The sequence below is a fragment of the Galleria mellonella genome, unplaced genomic scaffold, assembly GCF_026898425.1.
Source record: "Galleria mellonella isolate WM207_F2 unplaced genomic scaffold, CSIRO_AGI_GalMel_v1 utg99, whole genome shotgun sequence".
Taxonomy (NCBI): domain Eukaryota; kingdom Metazoa; phylum Arthropoda; class Insecta; order Lepidoptera; family Pyralidae; genus Galleria; species Galleria mellonella.
Window position 1 is genome coordinate 1575088 of NW_026442184.1, and position 22128 is coordinate 1597215.

Below are 22128 nucleotides of genomic sequence, written 5' to 3' on the forward strand. Positions count from 1 at the left end.
AGTAGTCTAGTATTATAGTAATGTAATAAATAATTACTAAAACGCGAGTAGAATATAATTATGTTGTACTATTTATAGTGGTTAGCAAGATTAACAAATTAACACGCCAAACAATTGGTGTTACTGTCAAATTAATGGCGTCACACACACACACACACACACAATTTCGGTGCGTTCCGGTTACTAGGTACCAGGTGACGATATTGACCGCTACGTTCACTCTTATTAATTGGTGTTGGCGAAAGTACACAATCGATCATTTTCTAGTTATTTTCGGTTATCAAAATAGTGAGGGCAGTTCTCTGTTTGTTGTCACTGCTTATGACGTGCGTATACCGAAATGCGCGGGGTTAATTTTTTTTAATCGATTTTAAAATCGAATAGATCCTCAATTCGGTTGAATTATTTTTTTTATTACCTCATATCTCCGTCAGTTATAAATCGATTACAGTCTCTGCGCCAACTCTACCTCCTTGGAGGTCTTTGAAGGGTTTCTCAGTAACGTCTAAATGGATATAAAGTACTCTTGTAATGGATCCTCATCATTTCACAGGAGTGACTTATTTACAAGCCGCCATTACATGTCGTTTGTATGCAGTAGGTGAGGGACGATGGGTGCGCAGCGACCATCGACTGCTCGATATCAATAGGTGACCTTGCATTGATATTTAAATCTGGAAAAGTTGTATTAACTTATGTAAATGTAAATAGAGTGATTTATAAAAGTTCCGATTTATAAATAGCCGATGCCCTCTGCCATTCGATTTATAATTCGATAGTGAATTTTTGAAGTGAATTTACAATACAAGTTCTTTACATATATATTTTTTTTAATTTTCAAATGTCGAACGTCGAACATAAAATGTTCGTGCGGGTTAGACAAAAAAATAAACTATTCCTAATTTTTTTTTTTTTTTATTTAGGCAACGGGCTAGTGCTGCCCATTATGCCATCAACAAAAATCCTCATTTGACCAAATTTTGATCTAATTAAAGATTGTTTTTATAGTGCTACTAGTAATAAAAGTAATTTCAATTCTAATGTATAACTGTTATAACTACGCACTCTATTTATCGAATGATTGTTAAATAAACAAAAGTATAAACAATGGTCACAGTTCGGAGAAAAGTTTTCTACTTTTCAACAAATTAAAATACGACGCCACGTTGACGTCACAAATGTTGGACATCATTAATTTCTACGAAATTAATGAGAAAATTTACAAGCGTAGGTATTACAAGGCTAATATAAACAATCCTCGTTTTCTATATTTCCATCTATTTTTACTAACCTCATTCAACCTTCACAATGATAACAGGTAAAGGATATATCAAATAAAAATAATTCTAATAAATATAAAATTACAGACTGTAAATTATTTATGTAAGAACACATATTTTCTTCTATGTTCTTGTACGAGTAATATGCAGTAATGAAATAAAAATATTTCATATCAGAGTTTCGTCCTATTTGACCAATTGAAATATAAAAAGCACCATTCTGCAATTTATTCTTATTTTAAATTATTTATTAAAAATTTTCGAATAACAAATATAGTAACGTTCGATATTTCAGTCCAGCAAATTTGGGCTAAACTTTACCTTTCTTTTTTTCCTCAGTGATAATCAGTCGCCATTTTTACTATCGTTTCTGCCGGCGTTATTTATAAAAGGCTCATAACTCGAATATTATTACTTTTTTACAATTAACAATACATACTGATCCATCGCGTATATGTACACTCAAACACACAGATACAGCTCGTCAGTTTAAACTCTCCGTTCCCGCCATTTTTTCCGTCAGCTTTTTATTTGTATATTTTATTAATCTATATTTTTTTTTTAAAGTAGTAATGTGAATAGCCACACTTCATTAAAACATCCGCCTTGCAATAGATTTAAACTGTGTCAGTATGATACGCTTTCCTTATATTGGATTCTAAGGAATATTGTGTGGATATCTATGCAAATCGTTTGCTTAACATGAATCATTTATGTTTATTGCGTCCGCTACGACATGCAACTTTCCGATTGTTTGTAGTACAGTCATTGTTTTTTAAACATTTTTGTTACAATGAGGATATTCAAGAAGCATGAAAAAAAGTCTGTCACTGTCAAATACGAAATATTTGTACTAATTTTAATTGTATGTAAATATGTGTACAACATGTACAAGTAAAATTTAATATCTATTAATTTGTTTCAGGTCTCGTGTCATGAACGTGTTTATCTCTATACATCGCTTTTATAAAAATGGATAGATAAAGCATAAGACACATAACCAAACAGCCATAAAATAAAAAAGTTAAAATGACAAGAAAGACTTCGAAATTCAAATCTCGTGATGTTGTAGTGCAGTTCTAAAGACAACATTTAAATAATATTCCTTAGTGCAAGAATTATATCAAAAATGGATGCACATAATGCAACTTTCTACCCGAGGGAAGCAACAATATTGGCTGCAGCCTGCGCGTGCATCTTCAGCGTAGTTGGTGTGGTTGGTAAGTATCTTATGATTTGTTTGTTATTGTTTAAAGTTTAACATAATGTTTACGATATCGATTCACATGCACGTTGATACACTTACGGCACGCCAGTATTCATGGAACGCGATGAAGTAATGTTTACAGTAGCGACAACGCCCAGAAAAATGTCATAACAATCTCAAGATCATTTTGAAATTTTGTTATTATCGTCTTAATTAAATTATATTTTTAACACACAGTAACGTGCAACCTCAAAGATCCAACTTGTAAATAGAATTTATTTAAAACTAAACCGATGATTTATTAAATATGCGTCAAAATATTATTCAATCGAAAGTAAATATAAAAAATTTTGATTTATCGGTAAACGTTTGATTATAAACGATCAGTTAACACACGCAACATAAAACGCAAAGTGCCAGTCGTAATCGGACATCAAACAACTCATTTCCAGTAAACTGATACACAAGTACACGACACATTCAATCGACAGCTGAATAAACAAACAATGGCGCATCACTAGCTTATCTTGTTGCATTGCATTTTTAAATTTGGAATTTTATATTGCTTTTTTCGTAGATATTGCTGGCATAGAAAATAAAGAGTACCTAAATACACGTAAAAAATTAGAAAATACTATATGCTATGCTAATAAATCTACTTAATTTTTTTTTTTTAATATTAACTATTAACTTAATAATAAACACGGTGGCTGACTACAACAATTAGCCTAAAGCGATAAAAGTCCTTGATAATTTTGCTCAGTAATTTCCGACTGACTAATAAAAAGTATTGTATTGTATTATAAAATCTAAGTTGTATAAAAAAAAAAAAAACACCAACTATCCTAGCTCGAGGTTCAGACGATTAGTGTAATCGTGTGACACTTATCATTTTATTTATATTTTTTCTATTTATCTAAACAAAGGTTGTCTAGAAGAGATTGCTTAGCAATAAGATCGCCTTTTGTACTACACTATACTTATCGAAAATTGTTCATCAAATCCTGTAATGTTGGTGCAATAAAGTATTAAATAAAATAAAATAAATATAATGCTAATGGTTTTTTTTTATACAACATAGAATGGCAGACAAGCTGACCTGAGCTACCATGGACATAACAGAGTATACTGTTTCGGCCATGATACTCCCCATGCGTTGCCATTCCTGAGGACTCGGGTGTTATTCCTCTGTACCCAGTAAATTCACGCCATATCCCACCCTTCAAACCGAAACACAGCCATGCAAACACAGCTGCTTCACGGTAGAAACACGAATGGGACAGAGATACCCAAGCAATCGACTTTTGTACAAAGTCTCTCTGGTATTTATTTTTAATTCCTTATAAACGACCTTGTTATCGACCTTATTTTAAAAGCACAGTGTCGATGTACTTGACCCTCAGCTAGGTGTACAGAACAAAAATAATACATAAATTGCAAAGAATTGATGGATACATTACTATTGTATGTTATTTTTAACATTCAACGATTACTAGGAATCATACAAATATTCAAGAGGATATTTGTGTATTTGTATTACTAGTGGTCGCCCAGTGGTCGAAATACGACCATAACGGGGGGAAGGGATTGTTAGTAATGGGGTCTAATGAACCCAGTATACCCTATCAGGTCGACCTCCAACGCGGTTCCCCCTGGAAACCATCGTGGTTAATTCTAGTGGAATTCGTCACGATGGGCTAACTGATCTGCTTTCATTCTCATCTATCATCACTCACTGGTGCCTCGCCAGTGTATACTGTTAGCGCAGGTGGGGTTACCATTCCATTATCACCCATTAAAAAAAATACGACGATAAAAAAAAACATATATTGTAATAAATTAATTTATTATGGTCATGTTTGACATTCAGTAAGACTATAGACAAATAATACAATAAAAACAAACAATATTAATCTATTCTCAATTTGACCACAGACTTTAACAATAGACAAAAGTGTATATTATGCATGTGTGTGTCAAATACATGGTAGTGTGTGTAATGTATATTTTTTTATTAATTTAATAAATATTTATGCTCAATTAAAAAAAAAATATTAGCATTCTGCTCTCCTTCTCTATATAAACTATAAGTGTGCGAAATTTCATACTCCTCCGTCCGCGCAATTTTTTTAAAAGGGGGCAAAGCTTTTGCTTAACGTATTAATAATAACAAAAATATACTTACTATATCGAAATGTAGTGAGTCGTATCCGCGATCAGCCAAAAATGCAAAAATGTATTTAAATACACTTTGGCGCGTTGGTATAAATAATGTCAAACATGCCGACACCCAGTTGGCAGACGATGCGGGCGGCGCATCTAATGCCTCTCATCGCGTAATTAAATAAATAAATTGTTTTAGCCGGCGTTGTAATCAAAATATTTAAAAAACCTGAGATCACTATCCGAACTTGATCTAGACGGAGCCGATGGTTGCGCTAACACAGACATAGACAGAGCAAAGTAACTCAATTTATTTATGAATTATATCTATCTACATTGTTTTAACAATCATTTGACAATTTTAACTACTAAACTGCCTTAATGAAATCTATTTATCAAGAAAATCAATTACTGCATTTTTTTTAATGGATGATATTTTTTTTTTATATGAATGATAATGAAATGGTAACCCCGCCTGCGCTAACGGTATACGCTGGCGAGGCACCAGTGAGGGATGATAGGTGAGGATGAAAAGACAGGCCAGTTAGCCCATCGTGATAAATACACTTAGAATTCAGCACGATGGTTTCCAGGGGGGACCACGTGAAGGTCGACCTGTAAGGGTATATTGTTAGCAATGGGACTGATAATCCGCATTACTAACAATTCCTTTCCCCCCTAATGGATGATATTGGAATGGTAACCCCGCCTACGCTAACGGTAAGCGCTGGCGGGGCTCCAGTGAGGGATGATAGGTGAGAATGAGATGGCAGGTCAGTTAGCCCATCGTAATGAATACATCTAGAATTCAACACGAGGATTTCTAGGAGGGACCACGTGGAGGTCGACCTGACAGGGTTCATTGACAGCAATGGGACCGGTAATCCGCATTATTAATACCCTTCCTACATTAAATCCATGTTTTTTTGTGCAATTTGAATGGCAAACAAGCTGACGGCCCATTGATGGAAAGTGGTAACCGTCGCCTATAGACATGAGCAGTACCATGGACATAACAGAGTATACAGTGTAGTGAATATTTTTTGTTAATTCCCTAAATTTAAAAACTTCAACATAAATTAATGTAGGAACTGAAAAATTTAAAATTAACCGGAGTAAATTATACTCTATTGAGCTTAATTTAAAACTTCAAATTGACCCATAAACTACTATAGTTGCTACATCTATTTTAATCCATACTATCTCGTTGGTATGTTGGTATGAGCACTATTCAATGTACACCATAAAACTCTATCATTATTCATTCACATCTCACTGCTAGCCATAGGTCTCTCAACAAGAGTATTATGGTTTGTTCTTCTAGTCAAATCTTTATGATTACTAGACTCTCTAGGCAAGTGGCTAACTGGTGAGTTAGCGGGGGGAGAGGGATTGTTAGTAATGGAGACTGAGAATCCTATTGCTAGCAATATACCCAACCAGGTCGACCTCCTCGCGGTTCCCCCTGGAAACTATCATGGTTAATTCCTGATGAATTAATCATGATGGGCTAACTGGCCTGTTTTCATTCTCATCTATCACCTTTCACTGGTGCTCCGCCAGCGTATACCGTTAGCGCAGGCGGGGTTACCATATCATTTTCACCCATCAAAAAAAAAAACTGGTGAGTTAGCAGGGGATAATGGATTGTTAAATGTGGGCATTAGTTAGCCCCATTGTTAGCAATACACCTAACTCAATAGAGGAGTATATTTGTTATTTATATATATTTATTCGTTTATATATGTAATTTTAATATGTATGTATATCAATAATTAGTAGTACCGCATTCGAGTATTCTGACACTTCCCTATGGTTGACTGGGAGAGAATGCTCTCAGTATTAAGTCCGCCATGTACACATATTTGTACTAATGAATAAATAAAATAAAATAAACGCATCATATTAATCCGTGACGCATTGACCTCACATCAATAGGACTTTCTTTCATTGGCAGGGCATCAGCCTCACTCTTTTTATTTCGCTTTTATAAGCAATAAAGCACACGCATCGCCATAAGAGAGGTCTTATTCACAGCGAGCGGATTGTAAATCCAGTTGGTTAGTGAATTAATCGTTTCTTTTTTAACTGACATCAAAAACAAGAGGGTTCTCGATGCATACTTATCAGTCTCACTGTCAGTTGTCAATTGATTTGGAAAATTCTTTTTTTATCTGAAAGGACAGAGTTACAAATTGATCCCATACGAATTTTATAGAAATCGGTTCAGTAGTTTAGTTCTTAACCCTTCTTTGCATAATGGTGGAAATTTTCATCATAACATTGAATGCCCAAAAATTATATAAAAGAACAAGTTCACTTTAACTTGATCGTGTCTGGACACCTTTCTAATGTCCATTGCAGAAAAAAAAAACATAGCTGTCAAATTTATTTTACTATTGAGCTGTTTTGTTACCCCTATTTGAAGCTTTTGGCAGTAGCCGCCACGCTTCACAGTAGTTAGACTTTGGTGATGTTTAGAGTAGAATGCTGCTGTCCATCCATCGACCAGAGGAAGATTTTGTACAAAAGTCGATTGCTTGGGTACCTCTCATGTTTCTATCGTGAAGCAGTTGTGTTTGCATGTTTCGGTTTGAAGGGTGGGATATGGCAGTGAATTTACTGGTTACAGAGGAATAACACCCGAGTCCTCAGGAATGGCAACGCATGGGGGGTATCATTTATTTATTTATTTAAGGAACACCAACAGCATATTGCATTATAACATATATAACAAACATTAAATATAATACAATATTAATGCACGTGCCTATTAAAGGTATTTACAACATGGGCGAAACAGTATACTCTGTTATGTCCATGGTACTCTCTCATGTCTATAGGCGACGGTTACCACTTTTCATGAGGTGGGCCGTCAGCTTGTTTGCTATTCTAAGTTGTATAAAAAAAATCAAATCGAATAGCAAATGGCGTCCAGAGAAAGTGCGTACCATAACCACGCTTATTGTCACAGATATGAATGGCGCTTCTCTCAACCGATATCAACTATAATTAATTGTGTTTCATAAATCATCGATGCAATTATAGAGAAAACCATGTCAACAGATAATTAAGTAAGAGGAGGCATGCGTTACGAACACGCAAACTTGTTTCAATGCGGAATGTGAATGCAGAAGTCAATAATGCTTAACAAGAACGACCTGTCCTATGCAGATTACATTTAAAATGAGAATTTAGCACAAAAGGAAGAGTAAATAGTACATTACTGCAGCGGCCAGCAACTGAGGCCTTGATGGACGAACGTGCAAATGTGAGCCAAGGCGTAGCCGAGGCACACATACGTGAGTCCATCAATGACTAGTTGTGGCCAAAGCTTATATAGTACTTTTCTCAAACAATGCGCGGAAATCAAAAACACAAATTTACTTTTTAAAATGTTCAATGACGAATAACGAACAATAATAATTTTTCACGCGCCATAATGTTCCTTTGTTTTTTTTTTTTCAATAAACAGCTTTCTATTTGCAAACCAGTTTGAAATTTAAATAAAACCTTTTATTAGTTACCTCCATGTTTCAAAGTAAAAGGTCATTCCATTTTTAAATTACAGGATAGATATGAGTTTACATAGTAATTTATTTGGCCGCAAAACACGACAGATATGGATTTTCATACAACTTTTGCCGGCCGCTGCCCGCATGTATCTGGCCAGTACGGCAATTCTGATTTATCTCGAAGAAGATTGTCAAAATAAAGCTCACATTTCCAAGCATGTTTGAGAAAAATAGTTTAGTTGCTTACTAGCACCACTTAAATAATAATGCAAGGGGGGAAAGGGATTGTTAGTAATGGGGTCTAAAAGCCCCATTGCTAGCAATATACCCTCTCAGGTGAACCTCTACTCGGTTCCCCCTGGAAACCATCATGTTTAATTCTTGTCGAATTCATCATGAGGGGCCAACTGACCTGCATTAATTCTCACCTATTATCTTCCACTGGTGCCTCGTCGGTGTATACCGATAGCGCGGGTAGGGATACCATTTCATTTTCACCCATTAAAAAAAAATGTAAAACAATATATGTATACATATTTAGTTATTTAAACTTCAATGCGAAGTGAAACTTTTATTGTTTATACAACTTAGAATGGCAAACAAGCTGACGGCCCACCCGATGGAAAGTGGTAATCGTCGCCTATAGACATGAGCAGTACCATGGACATAACAGAGTATACTGTTTAACCCATGATACCCCCTATGTGCTGCCATTTCTGAGAACTCGGGTGTTATTCCTCTGTACCCTGTAAATTCACGCCATATCCCACCCTTCAAACCGAAACACAGCCATGCAAACACAACTGCTTCACGGTAGAAACACGAATGCGACAGAGGTACCCAAGCAATCGACTTTTGTACAAAATCTCCCTCTGGTCTAGTCTACATAACATATTAATATTGAAGGCTATAGTCGAAGTTAATACCATTACGAACATTCCGGCCTATTTTTGGTCATAATACTACATGTATATCCGTATGATAGATGATATTAGTTACTGTATAGCTATTGAATTACGTAGCGACTGTAACGAGCCCCCGTCATGTTGACATCCGAGCAATTAGCTGAAGCGTACTGGTTGGCTTTGCAATAATTCGAAATACACCGAATATATACCAGAGGGAGACTTTGTATAAAAGTCGTTTGGTTGGACACCTCCGTCCCATTCGTGTGTCTACCGTTAAGCAGTTGTGTGTGTTTCGGTTTGAAGGGTGGGATATGGCAGTTAATTTACAGGGTACAGAGAAATAACACCTGAGTCCTCAGGAATGGCAACGCATGGGAAAGTATCGCGGGCGAAGCAGTATACTCTGTTATGTCCATGATACTGCTTATGTCTATAGGCGACAGTTATCACTTACCATCAGGTGAGCCGCCAGGTTGTTTTGCCATTCTAAGTTGTATAAAAAAAAATCCTCAGGAATGGCAACGCATGGGAAAGTAACGTGGGCGAAGCAGTATACTCTGTTATGTCCATGGTACTGCTCATGTCTATAGGCGACGGTTACCACTTTCCATCAGGTGGGCCGTCAGCTTGTTTGCCATTCTAAGTTGTATAAAAAAAATGTATAAAAAGAAATAAATTATTAAAAAAAGGAAAGTATATTTGTTATTTATATATATTTATTCGTTTATATATGTAATTTTAGTATGTATGTATATCAATAATTAGTAGTACCGCATTCGAGTATTCTGACACTTCCCTGTGGTTGACTGGGAGAGAATGCTTTTAGCATTAAGTCCGCCATGTACACATATTTGTACTAATGAATAAATAAATAAAAAAGTACATAATAAAAGTAACATAAATTGTTTTGTGTGTGTGCCATGGTACAGTACAGTAACACAAAATGTAATTTTAAGCACATGGACAATTCACAGAGCAGTTGGCGAATCGATCGATTTGTCAATCTATAACCGCACTATGCGGCGGGGGAGGATAGAATCCCCCTCGTTTGTGAGCTCAGCACGTGACGTGACAATAAAATGCAACGATGGGAACATTTTAATTGTTGGCAAACATTGTGAAAGTAATGATCAAGTTGCCAGAGCAAAATTATCTACACACGACTCGATTTGAAATGGTTTCATTACCAATTTCTACTGCTTACTATAAGGTCCAGACTCGTGGCGACGTGATGGGTTGGGTCTATTTTTTTTAATGAGTGGCAATGGAGTTGTTCCCCCTCCCCACTTGCGCTAACAATATACGCTGGCGGGGCACCAGTGAATGATGATAGGTGAGACGCAAAGGCATGTCAGTTAGCTCATCGTGATGGAAACGCTTGGAATTCAACACGATGGTTTCCAGGGGGGACCACATGGAGGTCGACCTTACAGGGTATATTGAGAAATGATTCAATCAGTCAATCATTGATGAATAATAGAAATGATAAAAATAAAATACATAAAAGTCAAGCACAATTGTTCCTTTTGTGCGTGTGCTATAACAATAGAAAATGTTCACAACTCAGTTTATTGCTTCGCCCTCAAAAGAGCAAAGCACTGATATTCTGTTGCGGCCAAAGGGAATAGGGTAACAATAAAATAATACTACCAGATTATCCATACAGTAAACAGCTATATGACAGTTCATCTAGCTAGCAGACAAAAGGAACAGAGAGGTAACATGCTAGAATATGTAACTTTTGCCTCTCAATTAAGATACTACAAGTACACCTAGTCATTATGCGGAATTCAAAGAATGAAATCCTCAGCACATTGTGCCAGTGTCTGAACGGTCCCATTCAAAAGTATTGCTTGTCCGTGCACCAAGACAGGAACATTAAAAAATATTCTCTTGTTTTTATCTAATAACTATGTTTGCTATTATTATATATATATATATATATATATATATATATATATATATATATATATATATATATAATTTTTTTTTTATTTTATTTATTTACATTTTATTGCACCAAGTTAAAAGATAAATAACAAATACAGTAAATATTCATGAGAAGTGATACAAAAAGCGGCCTTATCGCTCCCACGGTCCCATTCAAAAGTATTGCTTGTCCGTGCACCAAGACAGGAACATTAAAAAATATTCTCTTGTTTTTATCTAATAACTATGTTTGCTATTATTTATATATATATATATATATATATATATATATATATATATATATATATATATAATATATAATTTTTTATTTTATTTATTTACATTTTATTGCACCAAGTTAAAAGAGAAATAACAAATACAGTAAATATTCATGAGAACTGATACAAAAAGCGGCCTTATCGCTAAGCAATCTCTTCCAGACAACCTTTGGGTAGAGGACATTGAGAAAAAGACAAAGGGTAGGTGGTGCACTATTATATAAATATTATCATACACAAACATATATACATACACATACATATATAATATATACACAATTAAATATATACATAACATACACATACTTAACAGCACACATACAACAGAAAAAAAAATGTCGAAGGAAAACGAAGAGAGAACACAGGAAAATAGTTCTAAAGTGAGAGGTAGTAAGATGTAACAGAGGTTTTGAAGCTAGTAAGAGTTTGAGCGCACCGAATAGGGGTAGCTAGTGAGTTCCATAGATATTTACTTTACTTTTTATAAATTTTCTACATATTTTAATTTTTATGTTTTTTTTTTGTATGTTTTTATATGTTACCGTGCACGTTGTAATACAATTGTACCTCTATGGGTTAAATACCTGATAATAAAGAATTATTATTATTATTATTATATTTCGATTGCGATTTCTAGTGAATCCATATCTATGTACTGAAACCGTCTTTACTGACCAACTTGCCTAATGATGTGCGAATAAATAGCTCTCTCGAATATCACCACTGAAATCGTCTCGTTTATAAACATCTTTATTTGCTCGCTACTTCGTATGCTTGGAGTTCAGAAGTACTAAAACCAACGAAATAGATCTAGATAGAGTATTACAATAATACATACACCAGGTTTTAAGTTAGTTTCACAATTGTAAAAAAGACGTCCAATTCGGTGCAGTAATTTACGTGTAATGTTGGAGTGAACATACAGACAAAGAGACGGGCTAAAAGTTCTAAAAATGATTGTTTTTTTTTATGGATGATAATGGAATGGGTAGCCCCGTCAGCGCTATCGGTATACGCTGGCGGGGCACCAGTGATGGATAATACGTAAGGATGAAACAGGGCAGTAGGCTCATTGTGAAGTATTTAACAAGAGTTTACCACGATGACTTCCAGGGGGAAGCGCATGTAGGACGACCTGATAGGGTATATTGCTAGCAATGGGGTTGTTTTTCTTTAACGGGTGATAATGAAATGGTAACCCCACCTGCACTATCGGTATACGTTGGCGGGGCACCAGTGACAGATGATAGATGACGATAAAAGCAGGTCAGTTAGCCCATCGTGATAAATTCCACGAGAAGTAACCACGACAGTTTCCAGAGGGAACCGCATGAAGGTCGACCTGATATTACTAGCAATGGGGCTGTTAGAACCCATTTTTCATTTCTCCCCTATATCCTATAGTTTTTTTTTATGTGTGAAAATGCTATGGTAACCTCGCCTGCGCTAACGGGATACTCTGGCGGAGCACCAGTGAAGGGTGATAGATGAGAATGAAAACAGGCCAGTTAGCCCATCATGATGAATTCATCAGGAATTAACCATGATAGTTTCCAGGGAGAACCCTTTCCCCCCCTATATCCTATAGTTACGGTATATAGAAATAACACTTTTAGTACAATTTAATTATTAGACGCACCCATAATGTTTACTGTGTCTAAAATTGCAGGCTTACTCAATTTATCTAAGTGCTGCCCACTCGATTGGATTGGCTTCGAGAGCTGCAGTACTCTGAAGTGTTTAGGATTAAAGACTATTTTAGAATGACTCCTCTGGGAACCTGTATTGAATTAATTATTGTTTACTCTTTAAATGACGTGACCTTACACAGCTAAATTAATAATTGGATATAATATATATGTAGGAAATATTTATAATATGGTCATTATTTGCTGTAACGGAACGTATAATGCACGAGAATGAACGAGTGTTTTTTTTTTATACTACTTAGAATGGCAAACAAGCTGATGGTCCACCTGATGGAAAGTGGTAACCGTCGCCTATAGACATGAGCAATACTATGGACATAACAGAGTATACTGTTTCGTCCATGATACTCCTCATGCGTTGCCATTCCTGAGGACTCAGGTGTTATTCCTCCGTACCCAGTAAATTCACGCCATATCCCACCCTTCAAACCGAAACACAGCCATGCAAACATAACTGCTTCACGGTAGAAACACAAATGGGACAGAGGTACCCAAGCAATCGACTTTTGTACAAAGTCTCCCTCTGGTATGCGTGAGTGAGTAAGATTGACAGATTGAAAAGATCAGGTGGTCTACCATGAAACGAAAATCCGAATTTTCGGGCTCAATTTCGTGTTTTTGTTCCTACCAAAATCGACCCAGTAAATGAAGCTTAACATTTCATTCATTATAAATCCTATCCTAATAGTCCAGAAGAATGATATTTTAACATTTTTAATAATTTTAAACGGCATGTATTATGTAATTTTAACATCAAATTTCAGTTTCGTTCGTGCCCGAAATTTCGGAAAATATTTCATGGTAGGCCCTCAGATTCATTCTTGCTACGGTGTTCTAAGTAGATGGTTAACGGTGTTATAATTTTAAGAAAAGTTTTAAATACATAGTAATAATGGGCAACTAATTTTCATTTTGAAAACCCTTGTTGTATATGTGGGATACATATATATTCTTTATTGCACTTGTAAATTACATTGTTAATGTATTTATAAATGTTGTGAGCAAGGGTGCACTTATCTCTGACAGAGATCTCTTCCAGTCAACCCGATACAGTTAGAAAGCATGTCGTTAGCGGGCAGCTGAAGTGCTACAGCTATTCATATTTAAAATACATAAACAAATATACAGTTAAAAATAATTGGAGCATCAAGTGTATACTAATATTTTAAAGAGGAAAGATTTTATTATTTGTAATGGATACATTTTCGAACAATCGATTTTAAAAATTCCTTCACCTACATAAAGTTACAATAACATAGACTACATATGATATTTGATACATTTTTAGACTTTGTACAAAAGTCGTTTGCTTGGCCACCTCTGTCCCATTCGTGTTTCTACCGTGAAGCAGTCGTGTTTACATAGCTGTGTTTCGATTTGAAGGGTGGGATATGATAGTTAATTTACAGGGTACAGAGGAATAACACGTGAATCCTCATGAATGGCAACGCATGGGAAGTATCATGGGCGAAACAGTATACTCTGTTATGACCATGGTACTGCTCATGTCTATAGGCGACGGTTACCACTTTCCATCAGATGGGCCGACACCTTGTTTGCCATTCTAAGTTGCATAAAAAAGAAATACAAATACTACACGTGCGAAGCTAAACTGAATCATTATTTATATATTATTTTCTATCATAATTTGAGATTTTTTCACGAAGGTGATAAACAAGTATACAGCCCGTGTATATAGCCCGTGATAGTGGACTGTCACTGTAGCCTCTGGACGCCTGCAACACTAGGGGTGACACGTACGCGTTGCCAACCCTGAAGAAACCTTAATATATCATTTTTGAAGTATCGCATACTTTAGTCTGTAGGGAAAACGTCTGCAAGGAGCTCATTTCACAGTCTGTGTATTCGTGGGAGAAAATTCCTTTAAACTCGCGCTGTACATGTGAGAATAGGTGGCTGTGGGCATCATCTCAAACAATTCTTCAGAACACAGTCTATTCTACAAACGGTAGAACTATTCCATTGTCATCCATTAAAAATACTAGGTGTCCTAGTCTGAGATTGGGTGGTAGGTACTTAAAAATATAAACATATTCAATTTGATTCGCAGGTAACCTGATAACAACAGTGGCCCTGCTGATGCACCCGAAGCTGCGCGGCCACGTGACCACCATGTTCGTGCTGTCGCTGTGCGTGTCCGACCTTCTGTTCTGCAGCATCAACCTGCCCCTCACCGCGAACCGGTTCATCCGCCAGCAGTGGGGGCTCGGCGAGAAGCTATGCCAGATGTTCGCGTTCGTGTTCTACGGGAACGAAGCGGTCTCGCTGTTGTCTATGGTCGCTATCACGATCAACAGGTTCGTGCAGTTTACACTAACATTTCTACATCTATAACGCATATATGTATATATAACGCAATTTTTTTTATGCAACTTAGAATGGCAGCCAAGCTGACGGCCCACCTGATGGAAAGTGGTAACCGTCGCCTACAGACAAGAGTAGTACCATGGACATAACAGAGTATACTGTTTCGCTCATGATACCCCCCATGCGTTGCCATTCCTGAGGACTCAGGTGTTATTCCTCTGTACCTAGTAAATTCATTACCATATACTCAGTATAGATCTTAATTCTTTTTTTTTTAATTGAATTGGAATTGAACAAGCTCTTCTACTCATCATCTTTAAAAGTATGATCCCAGTATAGAATAGGTCACCCCTTCCTTTCCCGTGGCTGTAGAAAGAGGCGACTAAGGGAGGGCGAGTGATAGGCAACAGCGTCTCTCTTAAAACATCTCCAAAAGCCCAACTGCAGTTGCCAATCCGCCTGCCAAGCGTGACAACTACAGGCAAAACTCCCCAAGGGGGCGGCTTATGTTCAGCAGTGGACAGTTAAAGGCTGACATGATGATGATGTTGATGAACAAGCTCATCTATTTTATAATAGAATTGTAAACTGTAAAAGCTTTCAACAAAACGTCTTGGTGCCTGGTGCCTCGGTAAACACTCAATTAGTGGATCCGAGTGAAGCCATACGCCCGTACATTTGTACGTGTCGTAAGAAACACATTCGCGGCGAGTGGAGAGTGTTTTTTTTTTTATTGTATGCCCGCCCATTATACGTTACATCACGCGTGCTACTCCCACACCGTACGTTTGTGAAACGAAAATATTTTTTACTACTGTACCTACACTATTAAACCAGTGCGTGTAGCCAGTGATGACTTACGGTACCGAAACGTGGTCCTACATGATTGCCCGTATGCAAGAGCTACAAATTACTTTTTTTTTCTTCATGGATGATAATGGAATGGAAACCCCGCCTGCGCTAACGGTATACACTGGCGAGGCACCAGTGAAGAGTGATAGATGAGAATGAAAACAGGCCAGTTAGCCCATTGTGACGAAAAAAATGAATCACGATAGTTTCCAGAGGGAACCGCGTGGAGGTCGACCTGATAGGGTATATTGATAGCAATGGGAATCCCATTGCTAGCAATATACCTAACCAGGGGGATGTCGCCAGTAATTACCACGCTGGCAGGCGGGTTGGCAACCGCTGTTCGAGATTGGTGGTTTTTTAAGAGAAACGCTGCTACCCATCCCTCTACTATTATGTTTCCTTTATCGCTTCTTACGACACCTAGGGAAAAGGAAGGGGTGGCCCATTCTATGCCGGGACCACACAGTATAATAAAATGTTAGGCACACGGTATGTTATTCAATATGGTAGACGAGAAATTGATAGTATTCATTCGTTATTTTTTTGTTCATTATTTTAAAAAAATTTTATACCACTGAGGTGGCAAACAAGCATACGGCCCACTTGATGGTAAATGGTTACCGTAACCTATGAACACCTGCAATACCAGAGGTATTACGCGTGCGTTGCCAACCTTGAAGAAACCTCTTTACCCCCCTTTTGAAGAACCCCATGCTGTAGTCTCTTGGGAAAACCTTGGCAGGGAGCTCAATCCACAACCTGAGTGTTCGTGGGAGGAAACATTCCTGAAACCTCGCAGTACGCGACCATTGAGGTTGTAGGACATGAGGATGAACTCCCTGTCGATGGTGAGCCGTACGATAGTAGAAAGTGGCTGTGGGCATCATATTGAACAATTCCTCTGAGCACAATCCATTGTACAGGCGGTAGAACACGCAGAGTGAGGCAAAATCTCTCCTAAGACTCAAGGGTTCGATACCGCTTGTGAGCCTGGGATCATCGACAATTCTCGTAGCTCGTCGTTGCAACGAGTCGAAAGGTTCAAGCAGGTATTTAGGTGCTCCGGCCCATAAGTGACAGCAATACTCCATATGGGGCCGGATTTACGATTAATCTAATTAGATCTAATTAATTCTGAATTATTAATCTTAAACTGTGCCATACCCTTGGCCGCACCACATATATAAATGCAGCTACCCATAACTAGATATGTTTTAGTATGGGTTCAATGACCACCGTACCCATTAGTTTCAAGTACGCGTATTACCATAACACTTAAATGTCATTAATATTAATGCAAGACGCTAACAGATTTAAATCAACGATAGGGCCAAACGAAATTAAGTTAATACATGCCTTCCTTACATAGATATACATTTAAATCAAGGTTGTCTTGAAAAGATTGCTCTCAGCAATAAGACCGCCTTACTGTACTTATACAATCGTATCGTTATGTTTGTAAATTGTCTTGTTTATTTCCTATATTGTATAATGCAAATAAACTATACTCATTCATTCATTCATTAAATCACGTTAAACGTGTTTCTGTGACTGCATCTTATAACAATTTACATGTTCGAATATGTCTATTGTTTTTGTTTCAAAATACGTTCAAAATTGGACAGGCAAAGAGCATGGCCCATACAGCCTAGTCGTAAGTTACAATTGATTTTTCGTAAATGAAAAGAAAAATATTACATCCTTAATTTATTTTAGATCTTCGTAAAAGTTGAAAGCACCAAGCGTTTGAATTTACTATTAATAAATACATGCCATACCTTTGAATGCTGGTGTCCCGCAAGGCTGTGTACTATCTCCGACTCTGTTTCTTCTGCATATCAATGATATGTTACAGATAAGTAATATTCATTGCTATGCAGACGACAGTACAGGAGATACATTATATACCGGTCATGCAAAGATCTCGCGGGCACATACCGATGAGTGCCGAAATAGACTTGTGTCTGAAATCGAAACTTCACTCCATCAAGTTTCGATCTGGGGTGAACAAAATCTTGTCCAATTTAACCCCAAAAAGACACAAGTCTGCGCGTTTACCGCAAAAAAAAAACGCCGTTTGTCGTATCTCCTCACTTTCAGGGCACTTCCCTTGATAAAAAGTCGAGTCTAGGAATTCTGGGCGTTGATATATCTTGCGACGTCCAGTTTTGCGGTCATCTGGAGGAGAAGGCTAAGATAGCTTCCAAAAAGTTAGGAGTGCTCAATAGGGTGAGACGATATTTCATGCCAGAACACCGCCTGAAATTATATAAAGCCCAAGTCAGGCCGCATATGGAATACTGTTCTCACCTGTGGGCAGGAGCGCCACAGTACCAACTCCTTCCGTTAGACCGCATTCAAAGTCGGGCGGCTCGAATTATCGATAGTCAACGCCTTACTGTCCGACTTGATCCACTGAAACTGCGCAGGGATGTTGCATCTCTGTGCATCTTCTACCGAATTTATCATGGGGAGTGTTCTGAGGAATTGTTCGGATTGATACCTGCTGCTGATTTTCACTACCGTACAACCCGCCACAAACTAAAGTTTCATCCCAATCATCTGGACGAGTGGCGGTCTTCCACCGTGCGTTTTTCAAGGCACTTTCTTCCACGCACAACCATTCTTTGGAATCAACTTCCAGCAGCAGTATTTCCGAACCGATACGACAACATAACCTTCAAGAAAAGAGTATATTCCTTTTTAAAAGGCCGGCAGCACACCTGCAATGCCGCTGGTGTTGTGGGTGATCATGGGCGGCGGTAGTCATTTACCATCAGGTGAGCCGCATGCTCGTTTGCCCCCTGTGTTGTAAAAAAAAAAAAAAATACATTTCTATTCAAGTGAAATAATCTATTTTTACTTACTTATTCATGTATAAGTAATTTTTGTTTTCATAGAGTTATTTTACATAGTATACGTCAGTCTTCTGAGACATCCATTATAGTATGATAGCTGACACGTGTTTGAAAAGGGGTAAAGTCAGATTGCAATGGGCAGCGGGAAGCGTCCATACTGTACTTTAGTACTGTTAAGGCAGTATCTGTGGTATGTCTTTGCTGTAATGTAAAAATAAAAAAAAGATTGTCTTGTCAAATTGCCGAATCTGACGAATGAAATATTGAAGACTATGACTGAATAATTAAAGCGACAAAAAATTTAAAAAACATTAAAATTCCAGACAAATTATCATACTGGAGACTAGGCAGCATGGCCTCAGACTTTAGCCTGTTCCATAACGGAACAAACGTACAAAAAAAATATGACGTAAAATATCGGAAAGTCGGACTTTTAGGCAGCATGGTCTCCGACCGTAGCCTGTTCCACAACGGAATAAACGTACTTAAAAAAAAATCAGAATATCGGCATTTTTAATTTTATTTATATCAACCTCGGATTATACAAGTACTATCACTTAAACTGTGATACGACCGAAGTTTTGTCTCCAAAACAGGAGCGACCACGAGTACGTAGTCAACTTAAATGCCTTCCCTTTGAGTTCTAAAAGAATAGATAACTTATTTATTTATTTAATACAAAAATCCACATCTAAAAAAATAACTTACATGCCGAGTCTCTTACAACTACAGCCAATAACGGATTTTAAATATATAAACGAAAATTATAATTCTAAAGCTAGGTAGGCAAGTTAGAATGAATGTATGTAAGTAATGTAAGTGTATGGATGAAAGAAATTATAACATTGAGTGTCCATAAAGTCAGGTTGTATTAATATATAAATTAAATAAAATCTATTTAGCTGCAGTTCAGACATCCACAGCAATGATTAAGTAATACAAATCCATGGTAAACAATTGTAAAGAGGTAACGTCTTTAAAACTTACATACATTTCCAATCCGGTGTTTGTTGACGTCCGTAAAACGTCTTACTCACGCGATTTGCGTGTAAACGTAAAGGGAAAAAACAACATCAAAGACTGTAACAACCAATAATCCCGTAAAAATGAAATGTTCCCCGAAACCTAAATAAAAATAAAGCAATAAAAATGTATTAATAAACATTCTACGTCAGGACGGGCTCGTATGGATGGTGTGTAACAAAACATAAATTATACTGCCCCTATATTCGGGATACCTACGTGTCATCGCCCATCACGTCAGCGCCGTCAGCCGTACCATGTAGCGAGAGCTGGTAACGTTTCAATTAACACACAAAGGGAGTCCATTGTTGTTTAATTTTAGAGGCAAAACACAAATTGTGTAATACTTTAATCCCCTTTACAGAGGATAAAGGTTTGAATGATTTTGAATGTTTTTGTATAATGTAACTGGATTTTACCGGCGACTAAATCCGCGTGATCGAGATAAAACCAGTGAGGGATGATAGATGAGGGTGAAGCAGGTCAGTTAGCCCATCGTAACAAATTCAACAATAAACCAATCACGATGGTTTCCAGGGGGAACCGCGAGGAGGTCGACCTGATAGGGTTTATTGCTAGCAATGGGGTTGCTAATCCCCATTACTAACAATCCCTTCCCCCCTATTGATACACATTCATGATATATTAAAAATTTTGCAGGTAAATACAAGTAGTACCTACATACCTACTTCTTTATTGCCGACGTTTCTACGTGAGTTGCACCGCATTCTGGTGACGACAGAATCAAAATATGCTTGGATTTTCTTCTCTTCCATTAATCTCGAAATGGGTACAAAAAATTTGAATTAAAACTATACTCCATTAAACATATAATTGTCAAGATCATCCATACATGAAGGGGAATGCGTTGAATAATCAATAAGTCTGTTATTATGGGACTCTTGTGTAGTGATGCGTCCCATTCGAAAGCCATTAGCATCCTATACGTATGATGCGTTCGCCATTGTCTCCGAGATATGAAGAGGTGGTGAGATGTATTATCATAATTACAATGTACTCAGACACGCCACACACATAGAGATAAATATCGCGGGTACATCTATTTGTCTATTTAGCCTAACAGTTGCCAATCCTCTTGCCAAACATGGCAACTATTGGCAAAACCCCCCAATAGTTTTTTTATGAATGATAGATGAATGGTTTCTAGTGAGGGCTACTTGGAGGTCCACCTGACAGGGTATTTTACTGACAATGGGACTGGTAGTCCGTATTACCAACTTTAAATCCTTCCCCTCCCCCCTCCTACCTAACTGCAGTTGCAAAGTGTGGTAACTGTTGGTAACTATTGGCAAAACACACTAATAGGTTCTTAGCAGATGATAATGGAATGGAAACCCCGCCTGCGCTATCGATATATGCTGATGGGGCACCAGTGAGGGATGATAGATGAGGATGAAAGCAGATCAGTTAGCGTATCGTGACGAATTCCATAAGAATTAAACAAGATGGTTTCCAATAGGAACCGCGTGGATATCGACCTAGAGTACATTACTAACAATCCCTTAGATAGAAGCATATTAGTATAATTTGCTAATACGTACAAACTAGTGCAAACCGATCCAAATTCTAACTTAATTCCTAGTTATTTTCTCATGGGGGCAATACAAAATTATTATTGTTTTTTTTTTACAACATAGGGCAAACGCATCACCCAACACCAACGGCATTGCAAGTGTGCTGCCGCCCTTTTAAAAAAGGAATATACTCTTTTCTTGAAGGTTATGTTGTCGTATCGGTTCGGTAATACTGCTGCTGGAAGTTGATTCCAAAGAGTGGTTGTGCGTGGAAGAAAGTAAGTTATTATTGTTAATCTATTAGATTAATATCGATGTTAGATTCAAGAGTAGACTTGCCGATTGATCGATCAACAATCATTTTCGGCTCACACCCACCACTGACGTTTTCTTTTTTGCATCGATGATTCAGTACGCGGCCGGATCCGGTCGTCTCGTCCATAAAAGTGTAGACTTTTTGCAAAAAAAGTTTATAAACCACATGCGCCATGATTTGTCCTCGAGTCTGAGTCATATCCTTCTTTGTAAGAACTGTTTTTT

The 22128-nt window shown here is 37.3% G+C and overlaps 1 protein-coding gene across 2 annotated transcripts in view; it reads left to right on the forward strand.

Annotated features, from left to right (window-relative positions):
• The window catches only part of LOC113521286 (protein trapped in endoderm-1), a 56682-nt gene that overhangs the window by 12665 nt on the left and 21889 nt on the right, over positions 1 to 22128 (forward strand). For both annotated transcript variants that reach the window (XM_052902964.1, XM_052902965.1), the window contains exons 2-3: positions 2206 to 2500; positions 15061 to 15307. In XM_052902964.1, the coding sequence (XP_052758924.1) occupies positions 2410 to 2500; positions 15061 to 15307 (338 nt within the window). In that variant the 5' untranslated portion in view covers positions 2206 to 2409. The remainder of the gene's footprint in view (positions 1 to 2205; positions 2501 to 15060; positions 15308 to 22128) is intronic.